A 25,646-nucleotide genomic window follows, 5' to 3' on the forward strand; every position below is an offset into this window, starting at 1 on the left:
AGTGTCCCCAGTATGGATCTCATGTTCAACTCAGGTAAAAAGAAGAAACACCGACTGACCGTAACACACAGTCAGCTTCGTATTTCCAAACGAGTAACCACAGCTTCTTATTGACAGCCCCGTGTCCGCCTCTGAATGTGAGTGCTGAGATCAGCTGTTGGTCAAACGATGTGATGGTGTCTTGGGAAGCCCCTGGAAAAGCGGACCACTTTTTGGTCTCAGTAATGACAGACAACGCCGGGACCAGCGAGTCCTTTAACATCACGAGCACTGAATTATCCATCATGAACGTGTCCTGTGGAAATACACTCAGCGTTCATGTCACCTCCGTCAGAGATACCTGCAGTAGTCAAAGCAGTCAGACCCACAGCATCAAGTCAGGTATGGAGTCTTGAAAGACATCAGTTCTCACATAAAACAATACTATGACAATTAAAGTTCCCATGTCTCCCTTCTAGCTCCCTGCCAGCCCAAGGGAATCAATGGTACTCTGGACTGTGTGACCAACGCTGCCTCTATATCGTGGAATGCCACTGATGGGGCAGAGAGCTACTGCGTGTTTGCTGAAGGTGGAGAATATACGGTCAACTGCACCACCTCGTCCAACACTACCTGTGAGGTGGAGGATCTGGCATGTGGCGTACTTTACAACTTCAGCGTTATTGCTAAAAATAGCATGTGTGAGAGTCCACCTAGTGCCACCATTGACTTGGAGACAGGTAAAAGATCAAAGAATAAACCCAATCAATCAGAACACCCAACTCAGAATATGAAACGATTTTACGAACTGTGCCTGTTCTCTAGCCCCCTGCTCCCTTGCTGGTGTCATGGCGGTACCTCTGTGCCACAGTTCCACCATTTTGGTCACATGGGAGCTGATGGCGGGTAGCGATGGAGATGCTATTTACACTGCCACAGCAGAGTCCAGGGACCACACCTACCTATCCTGCAACAACATCACCACCGGCTGCTACCTCCAAGGAGCACAATGCGATCACCATTACACCATCATGGTTTCATCTTCATCAGACCAGTGCAGCAGTATGAGAAGTCCACCATACAAACTAAGCATGGGTACATAGATTTGTCTTTTTGCTTTCTGTTTTATACATATATTTTCAGAATCTGTTCAAACAAGTGGCTCCCAGTGCATTTTGGCTTATGTGACTTGGATGAGGATAAAGGCTGGGAAAAAAGGAGTTGTTCCAAGCTTCTTGACCTGCCTTTAAGGCTCAAACCAGCCACCTTACAGAGGAAGTTCTTTCATCCAGGATTTCATTCCTGACACAAACACACTAAAGGTCAAAGTTTAAAAAACGCAATTGGTCAAATGTTTGCCATCGTCTCCTGTTCAAATTTCATTAAATCAAGATCACCTTTTCCCAGATAAGTTGCACCCACTGCTTTCAAGCAGTTTCTTAAAAGCTATCAAGAAACTGCTTGAAAGATAGCTTTTGTCCACGTAGATTCTGATAACTACCAATAAGCAGCTGAGTCAAAGGTTTGGACCTTGAGTGATGCCTTGTCTTTGCTGTACATTTGAGCTGAAAGTAGTTTTTCCTTTCCTAAACTTCTGAAATTGCCTCATTTGACTACTTGAAAAGATAAATCATTAATTAAAGGATAAGTCTTTCAGTGTAACTCGGTGTTGATTTAAAACTTATCTTGACTGGGACAGCAGTGGCTCAGTCAGTAGAGTGGGTTGTCAAATGATCGTAGGATTGGCGGGTCGATTCCCGCTCCCCCAGTCATTTGTCGTTGTGTCCTTGTACAAGACACTTTACCCTCCTTGACTCCAGTGAGGGACTCACTGGTGTGTGAATGTGTGTGATTGTTCCGGTGGTGATTGGAAACGCCGTTGGTGCGGATTGGCTGCCATGTTTCCGTTAGTCTGACCCAGGGCAGCTGTGGCTACATATGTAGTTTACCATCACAAGTAGGAATGAGGAGTGAATGAATAATGGATCCACTCTAAAAATGCCTTTGAGTGTCTGGAAAAGCGCTTTGCAAATCTAATCCATTGTAATTGATTGTCTTCCTCTCTCAGAGCCATGTCCACCCTCAAACGTGATGGTGAATACTTCCTGTGAGAACAGTGCACTGGTGTCCTGGACACCTTCTCCTGTAGCTGAAAGCTACCATGCTGTTGCCGTGGATGAATACGGATATGTGCATACCTGCAACACCACTGACAGTAACTGTAGCATATCAGACCTGTACTGTGAGACGCAGTATAAAGTGTATGTGATGGCTAGCCACGAGAACTGCTCCAGCATGGCCAGTGAAAATGTCACTATCTACACAGGTATATATACTTACATGAAAAAAGAAAGAATACCATCTAGATGTTAATTCGGTATGATGAAACTACATTTATGATCCCATTATTTCTGGTCAGGTCCCTGCCCGCCTCATGGTCTCTCAGTTACATACAACTGTGATTATCAGTCTGCCACTCTGACATGGACACATGGATATTACTATGCATACTATTATTATGGCTATGCCCAGGATGGATATGGAGACATGCTGTATTGTTACAGCTCATATGATTCGTGTACTATCGAGGGACTCGATTGCGGGAAAACATACAACTTCTCTGTCCAGGCTTCCGATGGAGTCTGCAACAGCACGCACAGTGAGCCGATGCAGGTTGGAGCAGGTATAGTAATTGACTGTTACTTGTCAACCGCTTTACTATGTTTGCACTGAAACAGAAAAACACATTTAAACATCACCTGTCTTCTTTAGCTCCCTGTCCTCCAGACATTACTGGGGTGCAGCTGTTTCCAATGCAGTCGGAGGTCCAGGATCTGCGTTTCGAATGGACAGAGAACGCCTGTAATGACACCAAGTACAGGCTGCATTTGAAAGGATCACTGCTGGGAGACCCCCAAGCCCTCTTTGACCTCTCTTCCTACAGCACAGAAATGACATTCTTTGAAATGCCTCTACCTTGTGGCTCGACCTACAGCGCTACAGTGGACAGCAGAAATGCTGCTGGCACCAGTATCCCATCTGTTCCCGTCACTGGAACTACAGGTAGACCCAACCCATGTTACTGTTCAGACTTTTACATCAGATTACTGGTTGGAGGTTCCAGTAGAGCAACTGTGTTTTAAGGGTTTAAAGGTGTTCACAGAACCAGTTCACTGCATTCATTATCAATTACAGTGAGAATGGAAAGTATTCAGACCCCCTTAAATTTTTCGCTCTTTTTTATATTGCAGCCATTTGCCAAAATCATTTAAGTTCATTTTTTCTTCATTAATGTACATACAGCAACCCATATATTGTGTTTGTGCCTGGGGTTTAGAACACATGTAAACTCGGCCTAACCACGCCCCTTTTTGAAGTGGGTGTGGCTTTGTCTTTCTGGTTCTTTGCTCCAATTTGTGTTTGTGTTTGTGCCACTACTCCCTGGATGAAGTCTGAAGCCAACTTTGGCATAATAGTTAATAAAAACTGATGTCACACATTTTTGTAGACCACATGAACAAACAGACATTTTGTGGACAGATACAGGGTTCTGGGGTGGTGCGTCAGGACTCAGGTGCCAGATGTTTGAAGTAACTCCCTTTTCTCCTCTCCTAGCTCCTTGCCCACCAGCTGGAGGGTCGTACATCGGTGATGACATCTCTTCCACAGTGACATGGCAATCATCTGTATTCGCCACCGCATACACGGTGTATGATGGTCCAACAATATTATGCTACACTACATTTCTTTATTGCAATCTGGCCGGCATTACTGCCACTACCCTGGAGATCACAGCTGCGAATGCGGCTGGAGAAAGTGAAGCAGTAACAGTTACAAGAATCCCGATTTAATTGGTTGCTTTCTGGGGGTTGGCCAAAAGTGGCAGCTTTGGGAAACATTTTCTCAATGACTCGTACAACAATCTTAAGACCTGAAAAATATGTTCTAGCATTTTCATTCCTGCTGAGTTTTACAATATTTGATGGTGTAACACTGGGGAACCCGTGTTCCAGATCATTGCTTTTGTAGCCAGTTTTTATATTCTGTGCAACATTAAAGTACATCTTACATCTCGTGTTGGTTGAGGTAATATCTTATTTCTGGGGCTTTGTTCATCACTTTATCCATTAATTTATATATTAGTTATAATAAAGGTCAGGAGGTGCTTTGGGTGTCCAGAGAATTGTCCTTAAGTTCTAAATGTGTATTTAAATTTGCATTCTAATAAAACTACAACTAATATTGTTCGCACTCTTACCGTTTCATGTCAGTGATTTTTCTTTCTAAAGAAACCTGGGACTGTGTGTCTTTAGAACGGCCCTCTCTTTCAAACCAAGAATAACCCATTGTCTGTAAAAGTGTTTTATTAGAAAACAAAATGCATCAGAGCAGGGTGTGACACCAGTCACCCTTTGCAGCCTGTCCTTCAGACATTTAAAACAGTCTCTGTCTACACACGATCACGGACAAGAATGCTTTGTGTCGGCTTGAGTCACCATGGATCGACGGTGACTCAAATTATGCAGTCAATGGAACTTCAGTTGTAACCCTTCAAATCATATTTAATACAGCAAACTAAGAAGCTGAAATGCACAGAAATCTCACACATTTCCTCAGTAATATCACTCAAAATTGTAAAAGTAAATGTTTGAGTTTTTAAAATGTGAATTTTTTTTATTTTTTTTTAAATGAATTACAGAAATTATACGATGTGCTTTGAGCAGACAGGCGATTCGGACCACTTTTCGTGTGTAGACAGCTTTACCAACATTATGTACAAACCCACTACTGGGCCGGAACAGAATACACCTTAACAAATTAAAATGCAAATTTCACAACTTCTGCAATTTTAAGTGGACACTAATAATCTGTCTAACAGGGAGTGAAAAAAGACAGGAAAACAAACAGAGCAACATTACACCGGCCAAAGACGACAGCTCCAGATGTCGGATGTGACGTTTCCTATCTTTAGCACAAGTGACAGACCGGACAACTGGTCGAGGGAAGAAGGAAAACACAGAAGAATTAACAATGCAGCAGTTACTCAATGCTCGGACTCCTTCTGCGTTCGCTGTGTTTACTGTGGTCGTTGCTCGACTCCCGCTGATGATGGCTCCTCTCTTTGCTACGACTCCGTTTGTGAGAGCTCTTTTCTCCGTCTCGCTCCCGCTCTCTATCTCTGCTGTGGCTGCGCTCTCTTTTCCTGCTCTTCTCCTCTCCCCCACCTTTGTGCCTCCTCTCCCTGCTTTTGCTTCGACTCGACCTTTTGCCCTTCCTCTCCTCCCTGTGCCTTTCCCTGTCGTCTTTATGCCTTCTGTCGTTAGACTCTCCTCTGCTCTTTTTATCCCTGGACCTCTCCGTTTCTGTTCCTCTATCTTTGTGGTGCTCCCTGTCTTTCCTCCTGTTCTTGTCATCCCCGCCATCTCTCTCTTTGTCTCTGCGTTCGCTCTTTCGGTCTCGGCTGCCGCTGAGACTTCTTTTACGGTCTCGTCGGTCCTGGTTCCTATCTGGGCTGCGGGACCGTCGTCTCTCCCTGTCCCCTCGGTCAGGTCTCTCTCTGTCCCTGTCCCGATCCCTGCCCTCCCTCTCCTTCCTCTGGCGGTCACGCTCCCTCTCTAGCTCTCGATCGAAGCTGGGGCCGTGCCGGTCTTTCTCGCGGTGGTGGCTCCTGCTCCTTGATCGTTTGGGTGACCTCCGGGGGCTCGGTGTCCGTCTGGGTGTCCTGAGAAAAAAAAGATAGGATTAACTTCAAGCAAGTAACTTAATGCAATAAAATCATCCAGTGGATTCAAAGGGAAGACTCTCATATAAAACACTAGAAAACATACATCTGTCCCTAAAGATCAGAAAACAGCTTCCAGGCTAAGACTAATACCTGGAGCGCCGACGGTCCCCTTGCCTCCCTGCTTCTCCACCTGCAGCTTCCTCTTCCTGTGGCTCCTTCGGCGCAACCATCCGAGGCCTCGCCTTCATCTGCTGGTCAATGTTCTTTTGCACAGGCACTGGAATACGAGGGAACAGTGTGGAGAACCATTCCAGTTTGGTCAGGAAGGAGCGAAGCATCTCTCCAACTGTCATCACACAGCCGCCTCCTGCCTTCACGTCGAGCTCCTAGAATCAAAAAACGCAAAATTGCCATAGAAAAACACAGTAAGTACAGACAGTGAGGTGGCACAGAAATATTAATTTTTCAGTCTTGCCTCAAATTAAAAAAGCAATACGTGATGACCAAGTACTGAACATTCACCTCTGCTCATCTAGCTTAATCTCTCATGTTAATCAAATGTGTCTGACTTTACAATGATTGTCCAAGTTGAGAAAACTTAAAATATTACAAATACATTTGCCTCATCTAAGCTGTTTGCCTGTTCCTCATGTCTGTGTTTACAATGTGAGCATTAGGAACAAAGTCGGGGTTACCATAAAACCCACATCAATGACCTATTCAGGGAAAGTGAGAGTAAGAATATTACCCACAGTGTAAACACAGGTTGGAGCAGGTAGTAAGTGCGTACCAGGTGAAGAACTGTTAACTTAACAAAGGTAGAGAACAGCTGCTTTGCACTCACACACACAAACCAACAGTGCTGAGATAAATATCCAATTCACTTGCTGCACAATGGGCATCTAAAGAAAAAAACAGGGGTATTAACCAGTTGGGAAGGATTTCATATCAATTCAAATATAATGCAAGAAAAAAATCAAAAAGAGGCCTGGTTGCACAGCCTGGGATCAAATTATGTTTTAATAATACGAGGATTTATGCCACAGATCACATGTACATATCACAGGTACTATACCATGTGTCTGTCTCAGTGGCATTTCCATAAATGCCCCAATTACTAATCCCAAATTTAGTTTTGTGCAACAAGTCCTGATAAAAGCTTGTCTAAAACAAAGAACATGCCATTACACTATAATGACTGAAAAATTTACCCAGCATCAAATGCAGTACTTACCCTGATTCAACAATTCAGCAGCAGAGCAGTGAACAAGTAACCTAGCTAATCGGGTTTAGAGGACAAAAACTTTGGATAATTAAGCCAAATGAAGGCAAAGGTGAAACATCAGCTATGAGCATCACAGTGTGGGAAAGGTGGACAGCTTTTAACATGGGCTGTGTGACTGTTTATGTAATGGAGAGGGGGAAAAAAACATGAATTTATTACCCGAGGTGACATACCTCGTCATCATCCAAGAAGCCGTCGTACCATTCTATCAAATCTGCCGGGGGCTGAGTGTATCTGAGATGGGACAAAAAAAAAAAACCAGCACAAAAAGTTCAATTTCTGTCAGAAAATCATGGTGTAGTATCCTACAATTTACAAACTGACATTCACACGTAAGGACCATACAGCTTTTATTATAAAAACAAATATGTTCAAGTTTAAACTACACAAACTCACTCAATGAGTTATACCTTATATACATGAAGCCAAGTGCTCTGATGTAAGGAGAGTCCGTGTGTGTGATCAGTCCCATCAGCTGTTTGCGAGTCAGCTTGAGAGTAAAGAGTTTGTACAGCAGACAGAAGGCAGTGGACACAATCCCACCAGTCCCAACTCCACGCACCTACAGGAAGTGGAAGGCATACTGTAAAACACACCATTCCACTTTATTTAAAGCTACCATATTCAGGACTGGTATTTGGAAAAAGAACACCACTCCATAAGTTCAGTATAACACTCCAAGTACTTGAGAAAAATATTTTGGTAAAAGATGTAAACCATATTAACTCATCTTTGACTAGAAAATATGAAAGGAGGGGGCGGGAAATATAAAAAGCACGTACTTCTCACTTACCCCTCCGCACATTCCAGTCTGGCCTGCGGTCTTCCTGCTTCCTTTCTCCCAAGGTTCGACGTGAGTCACCTGTAGCCACACAGAAAGCACATGTTTTACTTTACACACGCAGAAATAAACCACACATATAAAGTTGATCAACGCAGTCCGGACGGAATGAACGTAAGCTATAGTTAGACTGTCAGTCAACGTGGCGTAACGGTACCACGAATTGGTATTCATAATAAACTAACGTCATCATATGTAGCTTTGTTCCTTGATGATTTAGCTAACTGTTAACGTTAAAAATATAACCACAGCGTTTCGCATATTTCTAAGTTATAGGACATAAGCGGCTATATTTCCGACTCCAGATGTAATTTAACGACAGCGGTGTCCTGAAACCACACTGGAACTAGCTTAACATGCACACAACTAGCATGCGGTTTAGCATTTGCTAATTTTACCTTGAAGTAGATTTCGTCCACAACTTCATGGTACGTCTTTAATTCGTAGAGCTGAACTTTGAAATACGGCGACGACAGCACATTAGTAAGAATCATTGGATTGAGGTTCATAGTCTTTTCGTTGCCCCACAGGGGCAAAACATTTCCATGTTTTCCTGGCGCAGGCTTGTTAACGGCCTGTGTTCCTAGCTGGTTTCCGATGTTAGCCATGTTAGCCGAACCCCACGCCGCTAAAGTTGGACACGGTAACTGTAATTCTGCTTACAAATCCATTAATGTTAATTAATGAAATATCAGTCGTTAACTATTTTTTCCGTTTTGGCGTTGCTGGCTTGCGATAAAATTGATGATAACAACTTCCCGCCGTCGTTGTAGCTGAAGTACAGCTGCAAGGTGGAAGTGGAACCGTAACGTAAGTGGTGCAGTGTGCGTGCTGCGGTAAACACGTGACGTCATCACGTTGGTGGCTTACAAAATAAAAGCACGTCTTCTTCCGTTCCTTTCGGTTTAGCCCACTAGGGGTCGCCACAGCGTGTCATCCTTTTCCATGTTAGGCAATCTTATGCATCCTCCTTTCTAACACCAACTGTTCACATGACTCCCCACACTACATCCATCCATCTTGTCTTTGCTCTTCCTCTAGAGCTACCTGCCTGATAGCTCCATCTTCAACATCCTTTTGCCAATATGCTAACCATCTCTCTCCTGGACCCGTCCGAACCATCAAAGTCTGCTCTCTAACTTTGTCTCCAAAATACAACTTTGGCTGTTCCTCTGATGAACTCATTTCTGATCCTATCCAACCTGATCACTCCTAGAGAGAACCTCAACGTCTTCATTTTCACCACCTCCAGATCACCTTCCTGTCGTCTTTTCAGCAGCACTCTCTAATCCGTCCATCATGGCTGGCCTCACCACTGTCTTAAAATTAATAAAAATTTCCCTTCATTCTAGCAGAGACTCATTTGTCACATGACACCTGACACTTTCCTCCACCCGTCCCAGCCTGCTTGGATCCGTGTCCTCATCTCCTTACCACACTCACCACTGCTCTGGACTGTTGACCCCAAATATTGCTCCTTCAGCGATAGAGTTCCTTCACCCAAAATGCGTGAAGCAACTCTATTGCAGGTCTTCCCTTCCTACGGTTGTCAGATTGTATAACCAGCACTGCTCCCAGTCGACCACACACAATCACTCACACAATCTGCATGACCAGTGTAGTTTGTAGGTTGCAAATTGTACATTGGTGGCTGTAAATTGTAAATCATAAATTGTTAATATGTATATCTATCTGTATGTATGTTTGACTGAACCACTCTTCTCTGATGCTGCCATTGTGTGTATTTCCCCACTGTGAGACAAATAGAGGTTTATCTCATCCTATCTTAGAGTCCTCCACCTTTGCCATTTCTTCTTCCTGTAGCCTCTCTTCATTCTCCACTCCTATCATTTATGCAGATATTCTGTTCTACTAGAACTAATCTTCATTTCTCTCCTCTCTAACGCATGCCGCCACCTTTCTAAATGTTCCTCCACCTGCTCCCTGCTTTCACTACAGATCACAATGTCATCTGTGAACATCGTAGTCCATGGGGATTCCAGTCTAACTTCATCTGTCAGTCTATCCATCACTACTACAAACAAGAAGGGGCTCAGAGATGATGATTCTGATAATTTCTCATTGTAGACTGATGGATGGATTATGCAATATGTTAGTATCTTGTTTTTTACTCCATACGCCTTTTGCTGAAGGACAAATAAAATGCAAAAAAGAGTGATTGAGGTTATCCAGATAGTACCTTTTTATATTTACTTTTTATTTGGCATTAAATACAATATAATTTTTCTTTCTTAAAAACGTTTGACATTTTAACATCTTCAAATCATTCTGACCTTTCATACAGTTTAACTTTGTTTACGGACTACATAAATGACTTCCTTACTGTCAGTTATTGTAAACTGCAAATGTGTTTGGTACATTTAGAAAATCAGTGGTAAAAATGAATCGATCATTTTTGAAAGATAACAGTCATGTATTTACATACGCACAAGACAAAGATATCAAACCAAAGGCATCAAACGCTGAAAACGTAATGGTGTTATGAACGCAGTCTCTTCCACAACCTGGTGAACAGAGGTGTTTGTCTGCAGTGGCATACAACATTACGCATAAGGACTTTTAAAGTACAGTCATAACAAACCCTGCGCCTTATTATGGGCAAGGATGTGATGATAAAATAGTCAGTTTCAGCAATACATACCTAAATAACCATTACCAGCTAAAAGCACACTTCAATTACTCAAAATAATATCCCAAAGTTCTGTGAACAATGTTTTTAGAATTACGTTTGTGTATGACAGTATACCAGCTGTCACCAAAATGCTCCCAGGAAGTGGCTTCAAGTTCCACTTCCTGACCACTGGAGTTCGCTCCTGATCGACAGAAACCGTAGGTCAGCCACAGAGACCGCATTAAAGTAATTAAACACCCAGGAGTGAAGTCCTGATGGCACTGCCACTTCTCAGTCCTATGACCTTCCACACCAGTGTAATACGGCACCCTCTATGACAGACGCATGCTGCCCAGTGTTCAACGCTTGATCACCACCTGCTCAAAGGGCCCAGCTGCAACCCTGAAAGAGAATGTCACAATGAGTTACCAGGAAGGAAGTCCGGAAAGTCACCACGTACACCAGCGGTAAGCGTTCTTTTATATGCAGAACTGACACCGAGTTGTGGAACTGAAAGTGCTTTCGTGTGAAATATGACACGCTGGAAGCCCGTCCCGTCATGTGCTTAATAATCCGAATTATTCCCAAACTGCTTGTTGTGGTGGCCACAACGTGCCGTTACATAATCACACCCACCTCGTGTGTTGGCTTCCCAGGGCTGTGCTCCCACCAGGACCCACGAACAAGCTCAGCCCCTCCTCTACAGCAGGAGACACACAAATACTCATTAGAAAGGGACAAACAGACGGTTTACAGTCAGTGATTGTAATTGGATCATTACTAAACAATCTTTAAAAATGAATCAGAAATTATAGGATGACGTAGGGAGGTTATATCTGAATACCACATTTAAAGATATTAAACAAGAAAGCTTTGTAATCTGTGATGAATTACATGATAATGTGTAAAATTCTAAGTATCCAAAGTGAACAATCATTCATACAAGGTCATCACTTGTGTGTGCGTGTTTTGTTTATGAATTACAACACCCCAAAGTAATTTAATCCCATCGTCAGAATGGTAGGGTTAGAGTTAGATAAATTACAGATTAGCTGGACACACCCTCCGCACTGGAGTCTAAGAAGCAGTGGCTGAAATCTTGGGTCTGAAGGATTTTCTCTACTATGTCATCAGCATCCACCCTGGTGGCGTCGACTCTCTTCAGCTGATTCTCCATTGAGTTCTGCTTCAACGGATGTCTGAACAAAAGAGGAATGGTGTGAAATATTACACAAATATGCACAAGGTATAGAACTGAAAGGTACAAGTCCATATCTTTGGTGGGCCAGAAAAAAAGATTATAGACTGACCCCAAGGTTTGTTGAAACAAAGGTCAAAACCAGCAGAAAAATATATGTTCCAGCAAAATGTCTGTGTAGGTTCTGATTCATCCAGGTTATGGTTATCCAAACCTGTTTAAATCAGTCCACTGGATGTAAATTTCTCGAAAATGTTTCACCTCTCATCTTAGAGGGTTCTTCAGTTCTGGTGCTGGTTGGTCTTGTCTCAGCTTCTTAACCCTGTGAGGTGTGGTCAGTGCTATTCATAGTTCTTTTGGGGAGTTTCAAAAGAACCTGATTGTAAATCGACAAAAGATTATGTCGCAGAAAGTGGAGAAGTCATCTCTGAACGGGGGTAAGGGGGGGGGGGTCTGACACCTCCATACACCATCGGGTCTTTACAATGGTTGTTGGAATGTGAATAGCTCTGTCCACACTTCACAGGGCTAAGAAGCTGAGACACGACCAGCCACCGCCAGAACTGAAGAAGCCTCTTGGGAGAGGCGAAACATACTCAAGACGCTTTCTTAACGTCCAGTAGATTTATTTAAACAACTATGGAATCCCAGCGAAATGAAACAAAAGGAGAAAATAAAAAAATACATACGAAAAGTTCATGGTTTTCATTGTAATTGTTATGTTGGTTCAATAAAAACTCTTGCTATCATATACGGTGTATGTGACGTGTGCATTACCTTAAGACCTTAGCGGGGGTGGAGGGGCGTTCAAGAGTTTGGTGTGTGATTGCAGAGATGGTGGGGGTAGACCTGCTCTCCCTCTCTCCTCTGTCTCCCTGCTGATCTCCGGGTTCCAGGATGCTGCCGATGCCGGTGGAGTCAGAACCTGCTGACGAACTCCGACGGTGGCTGAGGTTTGTTAAACTGGAGTGATTCGAGCTGTAGCCTACAGAGCAGGAGAGGCACACGAACATTAAGGTTGTGCTTTTGATTTGTTACTGATAACCGTGATGTTTTTGTCTGATGGAAGTCACCTGAAATTTTGGAGTGCTGACTGGCAAAGCTGGGTGTTCTGGAGTGACCGTAAGCTACCAGCTCCTCTGGAACTGATATGGATTTACCTGGTGTCTCTATATGGAAATAAAATACATGCACAAAAGCTGAAAAAACATTTCACCACATTTAAAACATCTATTTAGAGGACTTATGAATTCTGTAGAGGAAACTAAAATATTTCCATTGTAAAAACTCTACGCTTCAAGATCTGTGCCTACATACCAGTGAGTGAATGGGATACATTCATGTCACCTCCCTTTCTGTCCTCATGGAGATGCTCTAATTCAGCATGTGGGATTCCCAGAGTCATGGCTGTGGACGGTGGCCTGAAGGGGACAAGAGACAGAGAGACGGCAGTGAGAAGATGTTGTGTCCTCAGCATCGTTGACTCTAACCTTACTACATCCCCTACGTGTAGGGTTGAGAATGTCACAGTGGGATGATAAGAAAAGAGGAGCTGCTAGAATAGAATTGATTAAAGTATTTATTCAAGACTGAAGCAGACATCAAACATTCATTCAAGTGTACTGTAATTCATAAGAAGATATTTAAACACAGACACACACAAAAAAGCAGACGAAGCCATTGCAACAGGCTTTCACCTAATTACATGTTACACATGTATGTAGGAAGGTCAAAACCACACGACAGTGACGTTTAACAACATCCGGTACTGCAGACCTGAATACAGGAAACCACACTCCTCTGCTCTGGAGATGATAGTTTAACTGTAGAAAAGTACATGTCTCAATCTGAGCAAATCCTCCACACACAGTGAGTAACACTGCTCCAGAAGAATGACTGGGACACGCTTGAGTTAGGACGTTGGAGACATCTCCGAGGCAACAAGGCTTGTGTTGTGACACCAACAGGGTGTGGGAAGAGCAAATAAAATAAAAAGGATTCTGTGTCAGTTGAACAAAGCTGAGTGTTTCCACATGATGCCGGCTCTGCCAGGACTGTGATGTTTCATCACGCCCTTTATGACAAACTGCTCTACTTCCAGCTCTTGAAGGGGGCGAGTGTTCATTCTCTGGGAGGAGCTGATGACATATCAGATGATGGCTGGGGGTTAGGTGGAGTAATGTGTGGGTGAGGTTCAGTTAAATCTCAGATATGACTGATAAGATTTCAGCGGGGTAATAAAGCTTTATACGTGTGTGGGTGTCACATGTCAAGATCTGAGTTTGGTGTCAAACAGGATGTGACGTAAAACCTTTTCCTCCGTGGTCAGAAGGACAATCTTCAATGTGAGGAAGAGGCTGTATTTGAATTTATTTAAACAAAACAGACGTGTCAATATTTCCTTGTTTAAATTGAAATGACAATCAGGTTTAAAGGATGAAGAGGTGCGTGAAGTCAAAAGGTCTTACGTTTTGAAGCAAGGATCTCCAGACATAAGCTGCGTGCTGATGACAACCTGTCACAAAAGAAGTCACTTTTAGGCTGATAAACATCCATGCATGAGGCAGAATATGTCATTTCCTGCATAGTGTGGCTTGATTGTTTACAGCCATGTCCAAACATTTTGACAATGACAAATATTAAGTATAACAATGTCTCCTGCCTTTTTTTTTTATGACGGCAATCTGCATGTACCCCAGAATGTTATGAAGAGTGATCATATGAAGTCCCTCTTTACCGTGAACATGAACTCCACCCCTTCCAAAAAAACATTTCCACTGCATTTCAGTCCTGCCACGGGAGGACCAGCTGACATCACATGAGTGATAATCCCGTAAACACAGGTCAGCGTGTTGACGAAGACAGGCCTGGAGATCACCTGCATGCTGACTGGGTTAGAACAGCGGAGTGGAAGCTCATGTCTGAGTTGCCTCTCAGCCAACGGACTGCATTCACTCATAATTTTACCTGAGAGCACAGCAATGAATAAAGAATGGTAGCTGAAACACCCTCTGAGAGCAAGTTTGGTGACAAACAATGCCTTTTCCAGCATGATGGAGCACTTTGCCACGAGGTAAAAGCGATAACTATGTGGCTCAGGTAACAAAACATCAATATTTTGGGTCCATGGCCAGGAAACTCCCCAGACCTTAGTCCCACTAAGAACTTGTGGTCAATCCTCAAGAGGTGGGTGGACAAAAACATACAAATACTGACAAAAGCCAAGCATTGATTATGTAAGAGCGGGCTGTCATCAGTCAGCATGTGGCCCGGAAGGTAACGGACAGCATGTCAGGGTGAATCACAGAGGTCTTGGAAAGGGTCACTCCAGTGCAAAAAATTGCACTCCATTGCAAATATGAACTCTTTACATACACTAAATGTAATTGTCAATAAAAGCATTTGATGATTAGGAAATGCTTTTGATTATACTTCAGTATTTTAAAGATATCTGGCAAAAAGATATACAAACACTGAAGCCGCAGATGAAAACCTATACTCGTGTCATTCTCAAAACGTTTGGCTCTGCTGTAGCTGAGATCTTCGACTTTTTGGAAATCTATGCAGATGTGAGCTCCAGTAGGCGTCAGCATATTTAAAATTCATTCCAATTGTTCAATAAGCTCACAGGATCAGACGTGTGTCATCAAGTGTCAGGATAATCAAGAGTTGCATTATTGATATAAATCCATAAAACTCCCCAGTAGAAATAAAAACAACCTCAAGAAATGTTGAGATGCTTTAAAACAAACAAGAACTGCTTATATTGGAAGTCATTCAAACATGACCAGGTTGGTAAAGTCCCCGAAGAATGATCCCAACAGTGTTTGAATGGAGAATTCAGAGCAATGCGTCAATATGCTGCCACACCTTCAGAATAGAGTTGTCCTGCCGGGTGTTCTTGGTGTCGTATCCCTCCAGGAGACACCGTCGTGTCATGCTGCCAGATCCAGCAAACTCAGACAGGTTCAGATCAGCAAAGCCCAGCTGCACGAGGATACAAGAGATCAACCGGTTTGGATCATTTGAGAGTTGCTTTTTAATGATTAAATACCACATTTTACTGAGTACCAATTGTCCTGAACAATGAGAATGTAGTGACCCTGGAGAATATGTTAAGCTTTATACTACTTAACAATAAAGCGGAATTGAAGTATATACAGGAAACTGTATTAATATAAACCCATTCCAGGTTAATTTTTTAGAAACAGCACAAGTTGACTTGAACCTTCAATCCCTGAGAAAGCCGATCACCTCGTTCCTGAACTAGTCATTGAAGTTATTGGTTAACATAGCAAAGGTTTAGATTTGCACATTTCTCAATCAGTAACCAAAGCCGGAAGCTGAAAAGAAAAATATTGTAAGCGAACAAACCCACATAACCGGAAAGTCATTGAAGGGCACGCCGAGGCTGACCGTTATCAGATTCACTTTATGATAAGACTGTTCTAGTGGAGCTCTGGTATTTAAGTGTAGTGTTTACAACAAATGTCAGTCTATGGACATTGAAATAAAACAGTTACCTTGGCAAAACTTTTTCCACCTTTTAATTCCTGAAATGAAAAAAAATCACAAGATAAGTGAGGTTACGTTTACCCATTTCATTCCCATATTTGCAGTAATACATTCGTGACCCCTTCAGTATCATAACTGCTCACACAAAGCACTTGTGATTATACATTAACATTGCTTCTGATGTTATGTAAATATAACATTAACATATCAAAAGCTCACTTCACGGTCAGAAATCCTTGCTTTGGAAAATGTTTTTCTGCATTGGTTTGATGTCAGATAAATTGTCCCATACCTTGCGCACAGACACTCGGCACACACAGGGGTCAAGGACCCCTGTCCCAGCATTGGCACTCATCTTACACATAAAGGAGAATCTCTTCTTCCAGTGTACACAGTTTGCTTGGACCGACTCCCTGTGAGAGAAGCACAACAAAACATCAAGAAAGATTTCTGTTTTTTGTTTCCTACGGTCTTAGAGCAATTTCTTATGATGTTCTGTGCAGAAACATGCAGGAGTGGTTTGGTGATGAATTGCTTTTTGACTTCAGAGGAAAGGGTTCATACAGATCAGACAATGATGATGGGATTATTTTGATAATAATTGAAGTACATAAAGAGAGAGAGAGGGATATAATAATGAAAATACAACACAAAATAAGACCAATTACATGCTTCTTACATCATAACCAAGATTGTCGATATAATATATTGGTGCTTTTATTTTGAAATTAAGACAAAAGCTGTGTTTACATGGTCGTTTTTAGCAACACACACAGTAACCATGATTCAGTAACTCTGGTCAGTGGCTAACATGTGCCGTGCTGCGTGTCTTTTTCCAGAGTGACTCATTTAGAAGCTTTACAGTGGTTTTAATGATAGGTGTATGAGGAGGACTGTAGGCTTCTTCACGATGGGAGAAAGTTAAAGTTTTGGATGTCATTGCCCTCAATTGAAGCAACGAATGCCAAAAATTTATGAATGAAAGTCAGTGGATTAGCCATTAAAATTTCTTTACCAATCAATTTGTGTCAAATCTAATCTTACCTCGCTTTACAATAATTAAACAAACAGCATGAGCAGGTTAGCAACTGCTTGTACAAATTGCGTACCCTACAGAGCATTTCAATATATATTTCCACTTATAAAAATATAAAAGTTTTAGTTTCAAAGGTAAAGTAATATCTGCATTATGGCTGTCCTCAAAGGGCCAGATGTAACTTATAAATGTAACTCAATGTAATGGAAAATGAAAGTAACTACTCCTTAATGTTAAATAACCCTGAATTTATTACTTATTCAAGTTACAAACATTATAGCTTAACAGAAGAAATATGTTTGCTTGTTGCTCTGTTATAACGTTAATCCTTTTAATTTACCAGGTTATTAAACCCACATAACTCCATCAATCAAAGGTTCAAACTATCTAAATGAATAAAGAAAAATGACATCAAATACAAGTCACCGTTGGGCTCTTCCACAACATTACCATACAATTTAAATATACATCATTTAAGAACAATCATACCTTACAGTTCAATATTACATGTGACATGATAAAATGTTTAAAAAAAATGCATAATTGAAAATGGTCCTACCCCACAAATCAAAAATCAAGTATATTTATATTATTTTATTATATTATATTATATTATATTATATTATATATATATTATAAGTTCATTCACTTGTTGTCCCAATCAATATACACAGTATTTATTAATGAGAACAGTTTTATCTTCATCTTTATGCTTTGAATTGTTTCGGAGATTTTCTAAATATTTATCAACTTTGAGTTGGGGGTCAAGAACTAATCTAAAGTATTTAAAATTCTGATATAGTTTGTGTTACTTCATTTTATAAATTTAGGTGAAAACTTTGTTATGGATTTATTTTTTTAACAGAAAAACACATTGCCACTATTTTTGAGAGGTTAAGCACCTACTAATTGTTATTGAGCCACTGCCTGATCTGGACCAGTGATGTAGGTAGTGTATCAGCAGCCTGTTGTGGTGTCTTGTCAGGTGTGTAAAAAACTGAGTCATCTGCGTACACCTGACTCCAGCACAGCCTGAGGGCATGTCATTTACAACCCGTCTGAACAGCAAAGGTCCAGGTATGTTTAGAAAAAGAGATTTATCTTGATCAATGTTAACACACTGAACCCGTGCCCGAAGAAATCATACAAACCAACATATTCTCTCATTAGAGATACTGGAATTTTGCATTTTAGACAGACACAGATCATGGTTGACTAGCACAAAAACTAAATCCAAACTGCTTTCTCAGTTAGAAACTATGGGTAGTATGGAGACTGGATGATAATTGCTCATTCAATCTTGACTTCCTGCTCTGAATACCTGGTACAACAACAGGTACAGGTTCTTCATCTAGAGATTAACTAAACGTGTCAGTGGTTTAGCCAGAACTGTACTGTGGTGTTTGAGATAGGAACTGTTCATGTTATACACAGTATATCATTAGTTTTACAGATGGATAATTTATTAATTACTTCCATACCTTTTCTTTCCTGGATCATCTTAATATGAAACGAATTAAATTCATTTTGAGATGTACAGTATAATCTGGGTATTGTAGTTCAATTATATTGACTGCAGAAAACAGGATTTAAATTCGTTGCTCATAGTGACAGGGTTATTTATACTTTTCCCTTTTGTGTTGATTTGTTTTATTAGTGAGATTATTCAGATGTTTCCATTGGGAATTATTCTTGCCCCTTGCATTGTCTATAAATTGATTGTAATACTGTATAAGGCTTTTGCTTTACGGAGTTCTTATATCACTTTATTTCTAAATTTTATATGTTGAAGGAGATACCAGATTTTCTTAAATGTACCAGGGAACAAAAAAGTTTTTTAAACATAATTTTAGCTCCAACAACCAGTAAACGGAGCTATAAATAGCAACACTTCTTACCGAGACGACTCTTCGGCAAAGCCTCCATCGACGAGTCTGACTTTACAGAATAAAACTCCGTTCACGAAAGGAATTGATGATAACTCATCCAGGTCGAAGTCCACCTTAAATTTAAATCTCTTTTTCTTGGTGAGAATGAACGACATGATGTTGTGTCCAGACAGCCGCAGGTTTCTCCTTTCTGCGCCGCTCCGCGGTTCCTGGTGGCCGCTGGAGTTCCGTTCACACCGTTCGAAGTTCAAATCTCCTCCTTCCTACCCACCGACTCGTGACGTAGAGGAAAGCCAAGCGTTTGATTGGCTGTTGCGGCTGCATGAAAAAAAGGGAACTTAAAATTGACAGGTTGGTACTCCCAGGGGCGTCTCTACACATAGAAGTTACCAGGGCACCCCCCCCCCCATTACCTATTACTGTACGTGCGTGGTAGTTGTGCTAAAATATGCTAAGCAAACCATTTTTTGTTCTAAGAAATATAGATTTATTAACCCCTACTGAGATATTTCAATGTATGTTAGAGATAAATGTTATGACATAACAGTCATAACCTGCGTATGTGAATTATCATAAAACCTGACTCACGTTATTAAAATCTTGCAACGTTTAATCTTCTGCATTACAGAACAAAATACCATCCTGTAAATGTGTCAGAGCACTGGCAGCAGGACACTCATAAACGCTACGATTCCCTACAGTGTTGATTAAAGTTGCTGCCTCGTAACTTTTTGGCACTATTTGACATGTTTATGCTTCAGGTAAAACGTTGAACAGGGTTATCTGAAGCAGCTAAAGCATGCAGGTCAAGGGTTCAGTTCGTTCAGTGATTATGATTCCACAAGCACGTCTCCATCAAGAACAATAAACCCAAGTTGTTTTTGTCTCTACAACTTGTGCAGGATTCAGGTTTTTGTTTGGAGCATTTACACTGTAAACACAGTGATCCGATTCTAGCTCCTGGGGATAGAATTTTAATGGTCAGGGAGTCATGTTAGGGTGATCAATCTGTCATGGGGAATTGCTTTTCAGGGCAATGACGTAAGGGGGAAATTGATCTGACGTGTTCTCTTCCCTGAAACCTGTTGTGCAATTAGGGTTTGGTGAATGTTCCCCTCTGCCCCAGGACATAGCTCGTAATTCAGTAAGATTTGATGACTTATTAATATTAAATTTAGAAGGAAAGTTAATAAAAGTCTGTTTAAAATCAGGCATATTGGCAAAATCTATGACTGACAGCGGTTTGTAATAACCAAATCTGCTTTACACTACTTTAAAATTTGCAGCATGTCAAGGCTACGATAGATTCCATCCACGTATCACGAAATCCTAGAAGAAAAAGATGAATAAAAAAATGAATCTGGTTTCTGACATGAGTCATTAACAGTGTAATTTGCCGGAGATTGAGGTAGAACCTTTGCTTTCAGCCGTTCGGAATGTTCACGAACTATTCACAAAGAGTTGTCGCCCTCTAGTGGAGACTTTCGATACTGCACTTTATGAAGTACTACGCTTGTTAGGTTCTTAGTGTTGACGCGGCCGGCCAGGAGAGATTAAATTCCCTTTATTACGCAGCATCACACACCACAGGGAAATAAAACAGTCGGGAAAAGTCCGCCTTTATCACCACGAGAGAGATTATGCACGCGGTTAACCCAGGGATTATTTATTTTTATTTGACCATCTTCCTGTTTTCTCCTGAAAAACGTCGAGTGGCAACGTATCCGAAGTCGCTCCGCCCTTGATTGCAGCAGTTCCTCCTGAAACGCTAGCATGGAGCAGCCTGCAGAATAAACTAGCGGATACACTGCCGGTTATCCCGAACTCCTTGCTCCTTACTGATCATAAGGTTTATCAACGACCTCCAATATGGATCAATAATCTAGACCCTATCTGCAGGACCAGTCGTCAGAATCCACAGTAGCGCTAGAATGCATCAGATGATCCGCACGCTTTTACTCCTAGAAGCCCGCTGCTGGGATGCCGACAGTGAGAGATCGTACCAGGACCTGTTCGAGAGGCTGGACACCAATAGAGATGGGAAGGTGGACGTCGCTGAATTACGAGCGGGTCTCAAAGCAATGGGCATATTCCGCCAGGGCGCTGCACAGGTACGGCCGCAGGGCGCACTGGGTGTGGGGTCCTGCGGGAATTTCCTGCAGTTCGTGCGTAAATTTCATAGTAAAATGCTTGTGTGGGTGTGCGGGTCACTTTGATAGCAAACGATCAAAGTGGATCAAAGGTCTGTCTCCTTTTTGCAGAAAATCGTCTCCTCTGGCGACCAAAACAAGGACGGGTGCCTGGATTTCAACGAGTTCTCCAAGTATCTGAAGGAGCATGAGAAGAAGCTTCGGCTGACATTCAAGAGCCTGGACAGAAACAACGATGGTAGGAGTGAGGGCTGCAGGAGCAGCCTCTAGTGTAAAAAAACAAAAGAGAAAACTTGACACGTCTGTCCAAACACTGGCACACACATCAGAGTTGTTGTTTTTACACCACAGAATGTCTGAATGGAGCTTTTTTACATTGTGTCAGGGCGCATTGATGCCTCAGAGATCCAGCAGTCTCTTTCTGAGCTGGGCATTGACATCAGCAGAGAGAATGCACTGAAGATCTTGCAGAGGTTTGTCCTCCACCTCGTGACAAATCATTTATCTGGGCCAAAGCTGCACGATCATAAAGTAATGCATGAACTTCAATCCACATTACACATGGGTAAAACATTTTTGTGTGTGTGTTTCCTCAGTATGGACATCGATGGGACCATGGTGGTGGACTGGAATGAGTGGAGAGAACACTTCCTGTTACTCCCAGCCCAAAACCTGGAGGAGATCATCCGTTATTGGAAACACTCCACGGTACAGGACAGCTGCACACAAAACTTGCATTCTGTTGACAAACACACGACTGTAGTGAGATCAATCGCGTGCCGTCTCTCACGTTGGGTGTTATGGATTTTCTCTGCACTGGCTGCAGCTTCGAAAGACTAGAATGTCTGACTTAATTAGGTCAAAGTGCTGCTTCCCACAGATCACTCCTTCCAATCTGATGCAAATAAAGATGTCTTCGACTGCTTTGCCTATGCTCTGTTTGCTTGTGTATTAAGTCCTCACTTTGATGATGGGCAACAAAACCAGGCAGAGCAGCATTGTCATACCATAAATGTGTCACAAGCCCTTTCGGAATTGCATTAAGTTGCCCCTCACACCATTTTTGGCACACACGTTTATGCTTTTGGATAAACATTAGTCATGTTTATCTGGAACAGTTAAAGCATGCAAGACACGGGTTCAGTCCGCTCAGTGATTATTATTTCATGAGCGCATCTAGATAAAGGATAAAGAGCCTGGGTTTTTGTTTGACTGAACAACTCCTGCAGGCTGTAGGCTGTTCTTCCCTGAGCAGTTGCATTGTACACAGTGGAAATGAGCATACCACTGCTTTGCTAATCTATTCTCTTCCTTGGAACCTGTTTTTCAAGGTTTTGTAAATGTTGTGCTCTCCACAGTGAACACACAAATGAGCAGCAGAGGGAAAAGTGTTCCTTTGAAAGCAGTAAAAATAGACTCAACTAGGACCAGTGATTATGACACTTAGATTCCTGAGATAAATGATCTGAGCCAAAAGACATTTAAGACACATGATACTGTTCATTGTGGCCACAAGTCAATGCATTATCTGTATTTATAGCTAATAGTGATTAATCCAGTAGATCTGTCCTCAGATCGCTTTGAGCAAATTTTGCTTGTGTAATGAAAAGGTGCTCGACATAGGCGATAGCTTAGCCATCCCAGATGAATTTACGGAGGAGGAGAAGAGCTCAGGCGGCTGGTGGAAGCAGCTGGTAGCAGGCGCAGTGGCGGGGGCCGTCTCTCGCACCGGTACCGCCCCTCTGGACAGAATGAAAGTCTTCATGCAGGTAAAACAAATGAAAGAAAAGTTATACACAATTATCCCTCCAGGGATTGGTTCAGGAGAAGAAATACTTTTGTCCTGTGCTGCAGGTTCATTCTACAAAGACCAACCGGATCAGTCTGGTGGGTGGCTTCAAGCAGATGATCATCGAGGGAGGTCTGACGGCGTTGTGGAGGGGGAACGGGATCAACGTTTTAAAGATTGCCCCAGAGACGGCAATCAAATTCATGTCATATGAACATGTAAATAGATAAAACTCTTTTCATTTCTGGTATTGATTCTATAACAATAAAAATATACACACATCTTCCTCCCATTTTGTGTTCTGCAGTATAAAAAGTTGTTAACATCAGAAGGCCAGAACATCGAGACGCACATGAGGTTTATGGCAGGCTCTCTGGCGGGGGCCACGGCACAGACTGCCATCTACCCAATGGAGGTAGGACAAATGTAGGGGAAGGTGGGATACATTGCTGCATTTGTATGAATAAAACAATTTTTTCCCTTTTGTTTTTTCTCTCTTTAAGGTGTTGAAAACTAGACTGACCCTGAGGAAAACTGGCCAGTTTTCAGGAATGTTTGATTGTGCCAAGAAGGTCCTGAGGAAGGAGGGTGTAAAGGCTTTCTACAAGGGCTACATTCCAAATCTAGTGGGCATCATTCCCTACGCCGGGATAGACCTCGCTGTTTATGAGGTACTCAGGCTTGAGGGTGTCCTCTGCGCTTCTGATGTCATTTCACAGCAGTGCTTACTGTTAAACATTTTTCAAATTCCCTGTGACATGGTTTTGTGTGTGTCAGAGTTTGAAGAACGCCTGGTTGTCGTACCACGCCAAAGACTCTGCTAACCCTGGTGTTCTGGTGCTGGTGGGCTGCGGGACCATCTCTAGTACCTGTGGCCAGCTGGCCAGTTATCCGCTGGCACTTGTGCGCACACGGATGCAAGCCCAAGGTAATTAGATACTGGCAATGAGAAAACTTTGGCAGTACGTTATTTCACAGTAAATAATATCTTTCATGACAGGGAAGTTGTTTATATTATGACAAAGCTAAAGATATACTAGAGGGAGTTCAATTAGCATCACAGTCTCCATTAACTTACCCCATCAGATGAGAGAGTGGTGTAATGTATGGCACTGTATATGTGTATATACATGCACACACACACTTTGCACATATTGCACATGCACTGACAGTGTTATATACAGTATTTTCCGCACTAGGTAAGGCGCACTGGATTATAAGGCGAACCTCCAATGATTGGTCTATTTTTTTAAAATTCATACATAAGGCACACTGGATTATAAAACACATCTGAGAACTCATCTTCAATGAATGTTAAACTTTTTTCATAAATAAAGTACATTGGATTATTAGAAATTGAGAAAATGAAAGGCTTTTAGGTGAACGCTTTATAGTGCGGAAAATACTGTAATCATACATAGTATGTATTTTATCAGTGCATGCTATCAGAAGCAGCTCTGCCCCACTAACTCTCTCTTTCTCCCCAGCGTCTTTGACTACATCGGACCAGCCCTCCATGACTAACCTGATCAAAAACATTTTAGCCAAAGATGGCTTTTTCGGACTCTACCGGGGCATCCTGCCAAATTTCATGAAAGTCATCCCAGCTGTCAGCATCAGCTACGTAGTCTATGAGTACATGAAGACTGGTTTAGGAATCACCAAATGATGCTGCAAGTGAATGGAAAAGGAACTTACCTGAAATTGCCTGAAGTAAAAGCTGAAAAATCCGACAGCCATTAAACATACGGAGCGTGACTTAACACCAGCCAGCACAGGAGTTCAGTGGAAATATGTATGCAATGGGTTGTTATAGGATGTAGCAATCCTGATGAACATTAATTTTTATTATCTCAGACTTTACACAAGAATGCTAACTTAAAAGGAAGATTATAATATATAATGGGTCATTAATGCTCCCACTGTCCTTTGAAAACTGTGATCAAGCCCAATGGTAGCTCAGTTGGAGGAACTGTTGTGGTTTTTGGTAACAAAATATAATTTCACCAGACAAAGGAGATGGTTTTTGGAAAGGTGAAATTATTTGTGAACATGAATCATAATAATTATTAGACATAAAGTGCTTTCACTACTAGCATGCATGCCTTGTGTAACATCTTTCAGCACACCAACACTGACACAAAACACTACAGGATGCTGTTCTAGTCACTGTTTTCTCACTTGGACTGTGGTTAGCCCAGAGAAAGGAAATGTTTATCCTCTATATAAAATGACATTCAACCGTTTGTATTTAATTTGGTTACACAATCATTTACTTCAGCCCTTATTGCAGAGCAATGGTTTGATGGTATAAAGTTCAGCTCTTCGGTCAATGATTTCTTTCATATAATTTTCATTTCATTTTCATTTTCGTGTCATTTGTCAGTCGATGGTATTTGATAATCCCTTGTCTGGAAACAGCGATACCTAGTGGTGAATAAAGAAACAGCATGTTCATATTTTTCAAGCAAACTCTAAATTGAATTTATTGGTGTGTCACGTGAATAGAGTTTTTGAGTTGACATTTTTCTTTGATAACATCGGGATAAGGGCGTTAGCGTTAATATAAAGCTACATTTAAGCCAAAAAAGTCTAATCAACGTACGA

The 25,646-nt window shown here is 41.8% G+C and overlaps 3 protein-coding genes across 4 annotated transcripts; 1 reads left to right on the top strand and 2 right to left on the bottom strand.

Moving 5' to 3' along the window:
• Nucleotides 1–4,331: 4,331 nt before the first annotated feature.
• On the bottom strand, nucleotides 4,332–8,651 carry prpf38b (pre-mRNA processing factor 38B). Its single transcript, XM_068341518.1, has 6 exons — nucleotides 8,229–8,651; nucleotides 7,783–7,851; nucleotides 7,400–7,551; nucleotides 7,163–7,223; nucleotides 5,855–6,090; nucleotides 4,332–5,701 (listed from the first exon to the last, which is right to left on the bottom strand). The coding sequence occupies exons 1-6, from the start codon at nucleotides 8,436–8,438 to the stop codon at nucleotides 5,020–5,022; spliced, it is 1,410 nt and encodes a 469-aa protein (XP_068197619.1). The 5' UTR covers nucleotides 8,439–8,651; the 3' UTR covers nucleotides 4,332–5,019.
• A 1,369-nt stretch (nucleotides 8,652–10,020) lies between these two features.
• On the bottom strand, nucleotides 10,021–19,307 carry LOC137612148 (EEIG family member 2-like). Its single transcript, XM_068340518.1, has 11 exons — nucleotides 19,110–19,307; nucleotides 16,468–16,588; nucleotides 16,184–16,213; nucleotides 15,531–15,647; nucleotides 14,129–14,175; nucleotides 12,978–13,081; nucleotides 12,734–12,829; nucleotides 12,438–12,645; nucleotides 11,525–11,661; nucleotides 11,099–11,162; nucleotides 10,021–10,864 (listed from the first exon to the last, which is right to left on the bottom strand). The coding sequence occupies exons 1-11, from the start codon at nucleotides 19,253–19,255 to the stop codon at nucleotides 10,822–10,824; spliced, it is 1,113 nt and encodes a 370-aa protein (XP_068196619.1). The 5' UTR covers nucleotides 19,256–19,307; the 3' UTR covers nucleotides 10,021–10,821.
• A 1,342-nt stretch (nucleotides 19,308–20,649) lies between these two features.
• On the top strand, nucleotides 20,650–25,530 carry LOC137612147 (mitochondrial adenyl nucleotide antiporter SLC25A24-like). 2 transcript variants are annotated; one of them, XM_068340516.1, is made up of 10 exons: nucleotides 20,650–21,211; nucleotides 21,362–21,488; nucleotides 21,636–21,723; nucleotides 21,847–21,958; nucleotides 22,825–23,019; nucleotides 23,105–23,257; nucleotides 23,347–23,454; nucleotides 23,543–23,710; nucleotides 23,817–23,967; nucleotides 24,527–25,530. In XM_068340516.1, the coding sequence occupies exons 1-10, from the start codon at nucleotides 21,032–21,034 to the stop codon at nucleotides 24,706–24,708; spliced, it is 1,464 nt and encodes a 487-aa protein (XP_068196617.1). In that variant the 5' UTR covers nucleotides 20,650–21,031; the 3' UTR covers nucleotides 24,709–25,530. The 2 variants fall into 2 exon arrangements, with proteins under 2 accessions (XP_068196617.1, XP_068196618.1); XM_068340517.1 differs by having other exon boundaries at nucleotides 22,861–23,019; nucleotides 24,527–25,529.
• Nucleotides 25,531–25,646: the final 116 nt, after the last annotated feature.

This window comes from Antennarius striatus, chromosome 18, assembly GCF_040054535.1.
Source record: "Antennarius striatus isolate MH-2024 chromosome 18, ASM4005453v1, whole genome shotgun sequence".
Classification (NCBI taxonomy): Eukaryota; Metazoa; Chordata; class Actinopteri; order Lophiiformes; family Antennariidae; genus Antennarius; species Antennarius striatus.

What these genes read in the sequence shown, in the direction of transcription:
- LOC137612148 (XM_068340518.1), bottom strand. Translation starts at nt 19,255, where the DNA reads ATGTCGTTCATTCTCACCAAGAAAAAGAGATTTAAATTTAAGGTGGAC. An exon ending in TGTATCCCATTCACTCACTG is followed by an intron (nt 12,830 to 12,977) that starts GTATGTAGGCAC and finishes ATTTCCATATAG; the next exon opens with AGACACCAGGTAAATCCATA. An exon ending in ACCCCCGCTAAGGTCTTAAG is followed by an intron (nt 11,662 to 12,437) that starts GTAATGCACACG and finishes TCTTTTGTTCAG; the next exon opens with ACATCCGTTGAAGCAGAACT.
- prpf38b (XM_068341518.1), bottom strand. Translation starts at nt 8,438, where the DNA reads ATGGCTAACATCGGAAACCAGCTAGGAACACAGGCCGTTAACAAGCCT. An exon ending in GCTTCTTGGATGATGACGAG is followed by an intron (nt 6,091 to 7,162) that starts GTATGTCACCTC and finishes TTTTGATTCTAG; the next exon opens with GAGCTCGACGTGAAGGCAGG. An exon ending in GGGGACCGTCGGCGCTCCAG is followed by an intron (nt 5,702 to 5,854) that starts GTATTAGTCTTA and finishes TTTTTTTCTCAG; the next exon opens with GACACCCAGACGGACACCGA.
- LOC137612147 (XM_068340516.1), top strand. Translation starts at nt 21,032, where the DNA reads ATGCATCAGATGATCCGCACGCTTTTACTCCTAGAAGCCCGCTGCTGG. An exon ending in GCACTGAAGATCTTGCAGAG is followed by an intron (nt 21,724 to 21,846) that starts GTTTGTCCTCCA and finishes GTGTTTCCTCAG; the next exon opens with TATGGACATCGATGGGACCA. An exon ending in TAGACCTCGCTGTTTATGAG is followed by an intron (nt 23,711 to 23,816) that starts GTACTCAGGCTT and finishes TGTGTGTGTCAG; the next exon opens with AGTTTGAAGAACGCCTGGTT.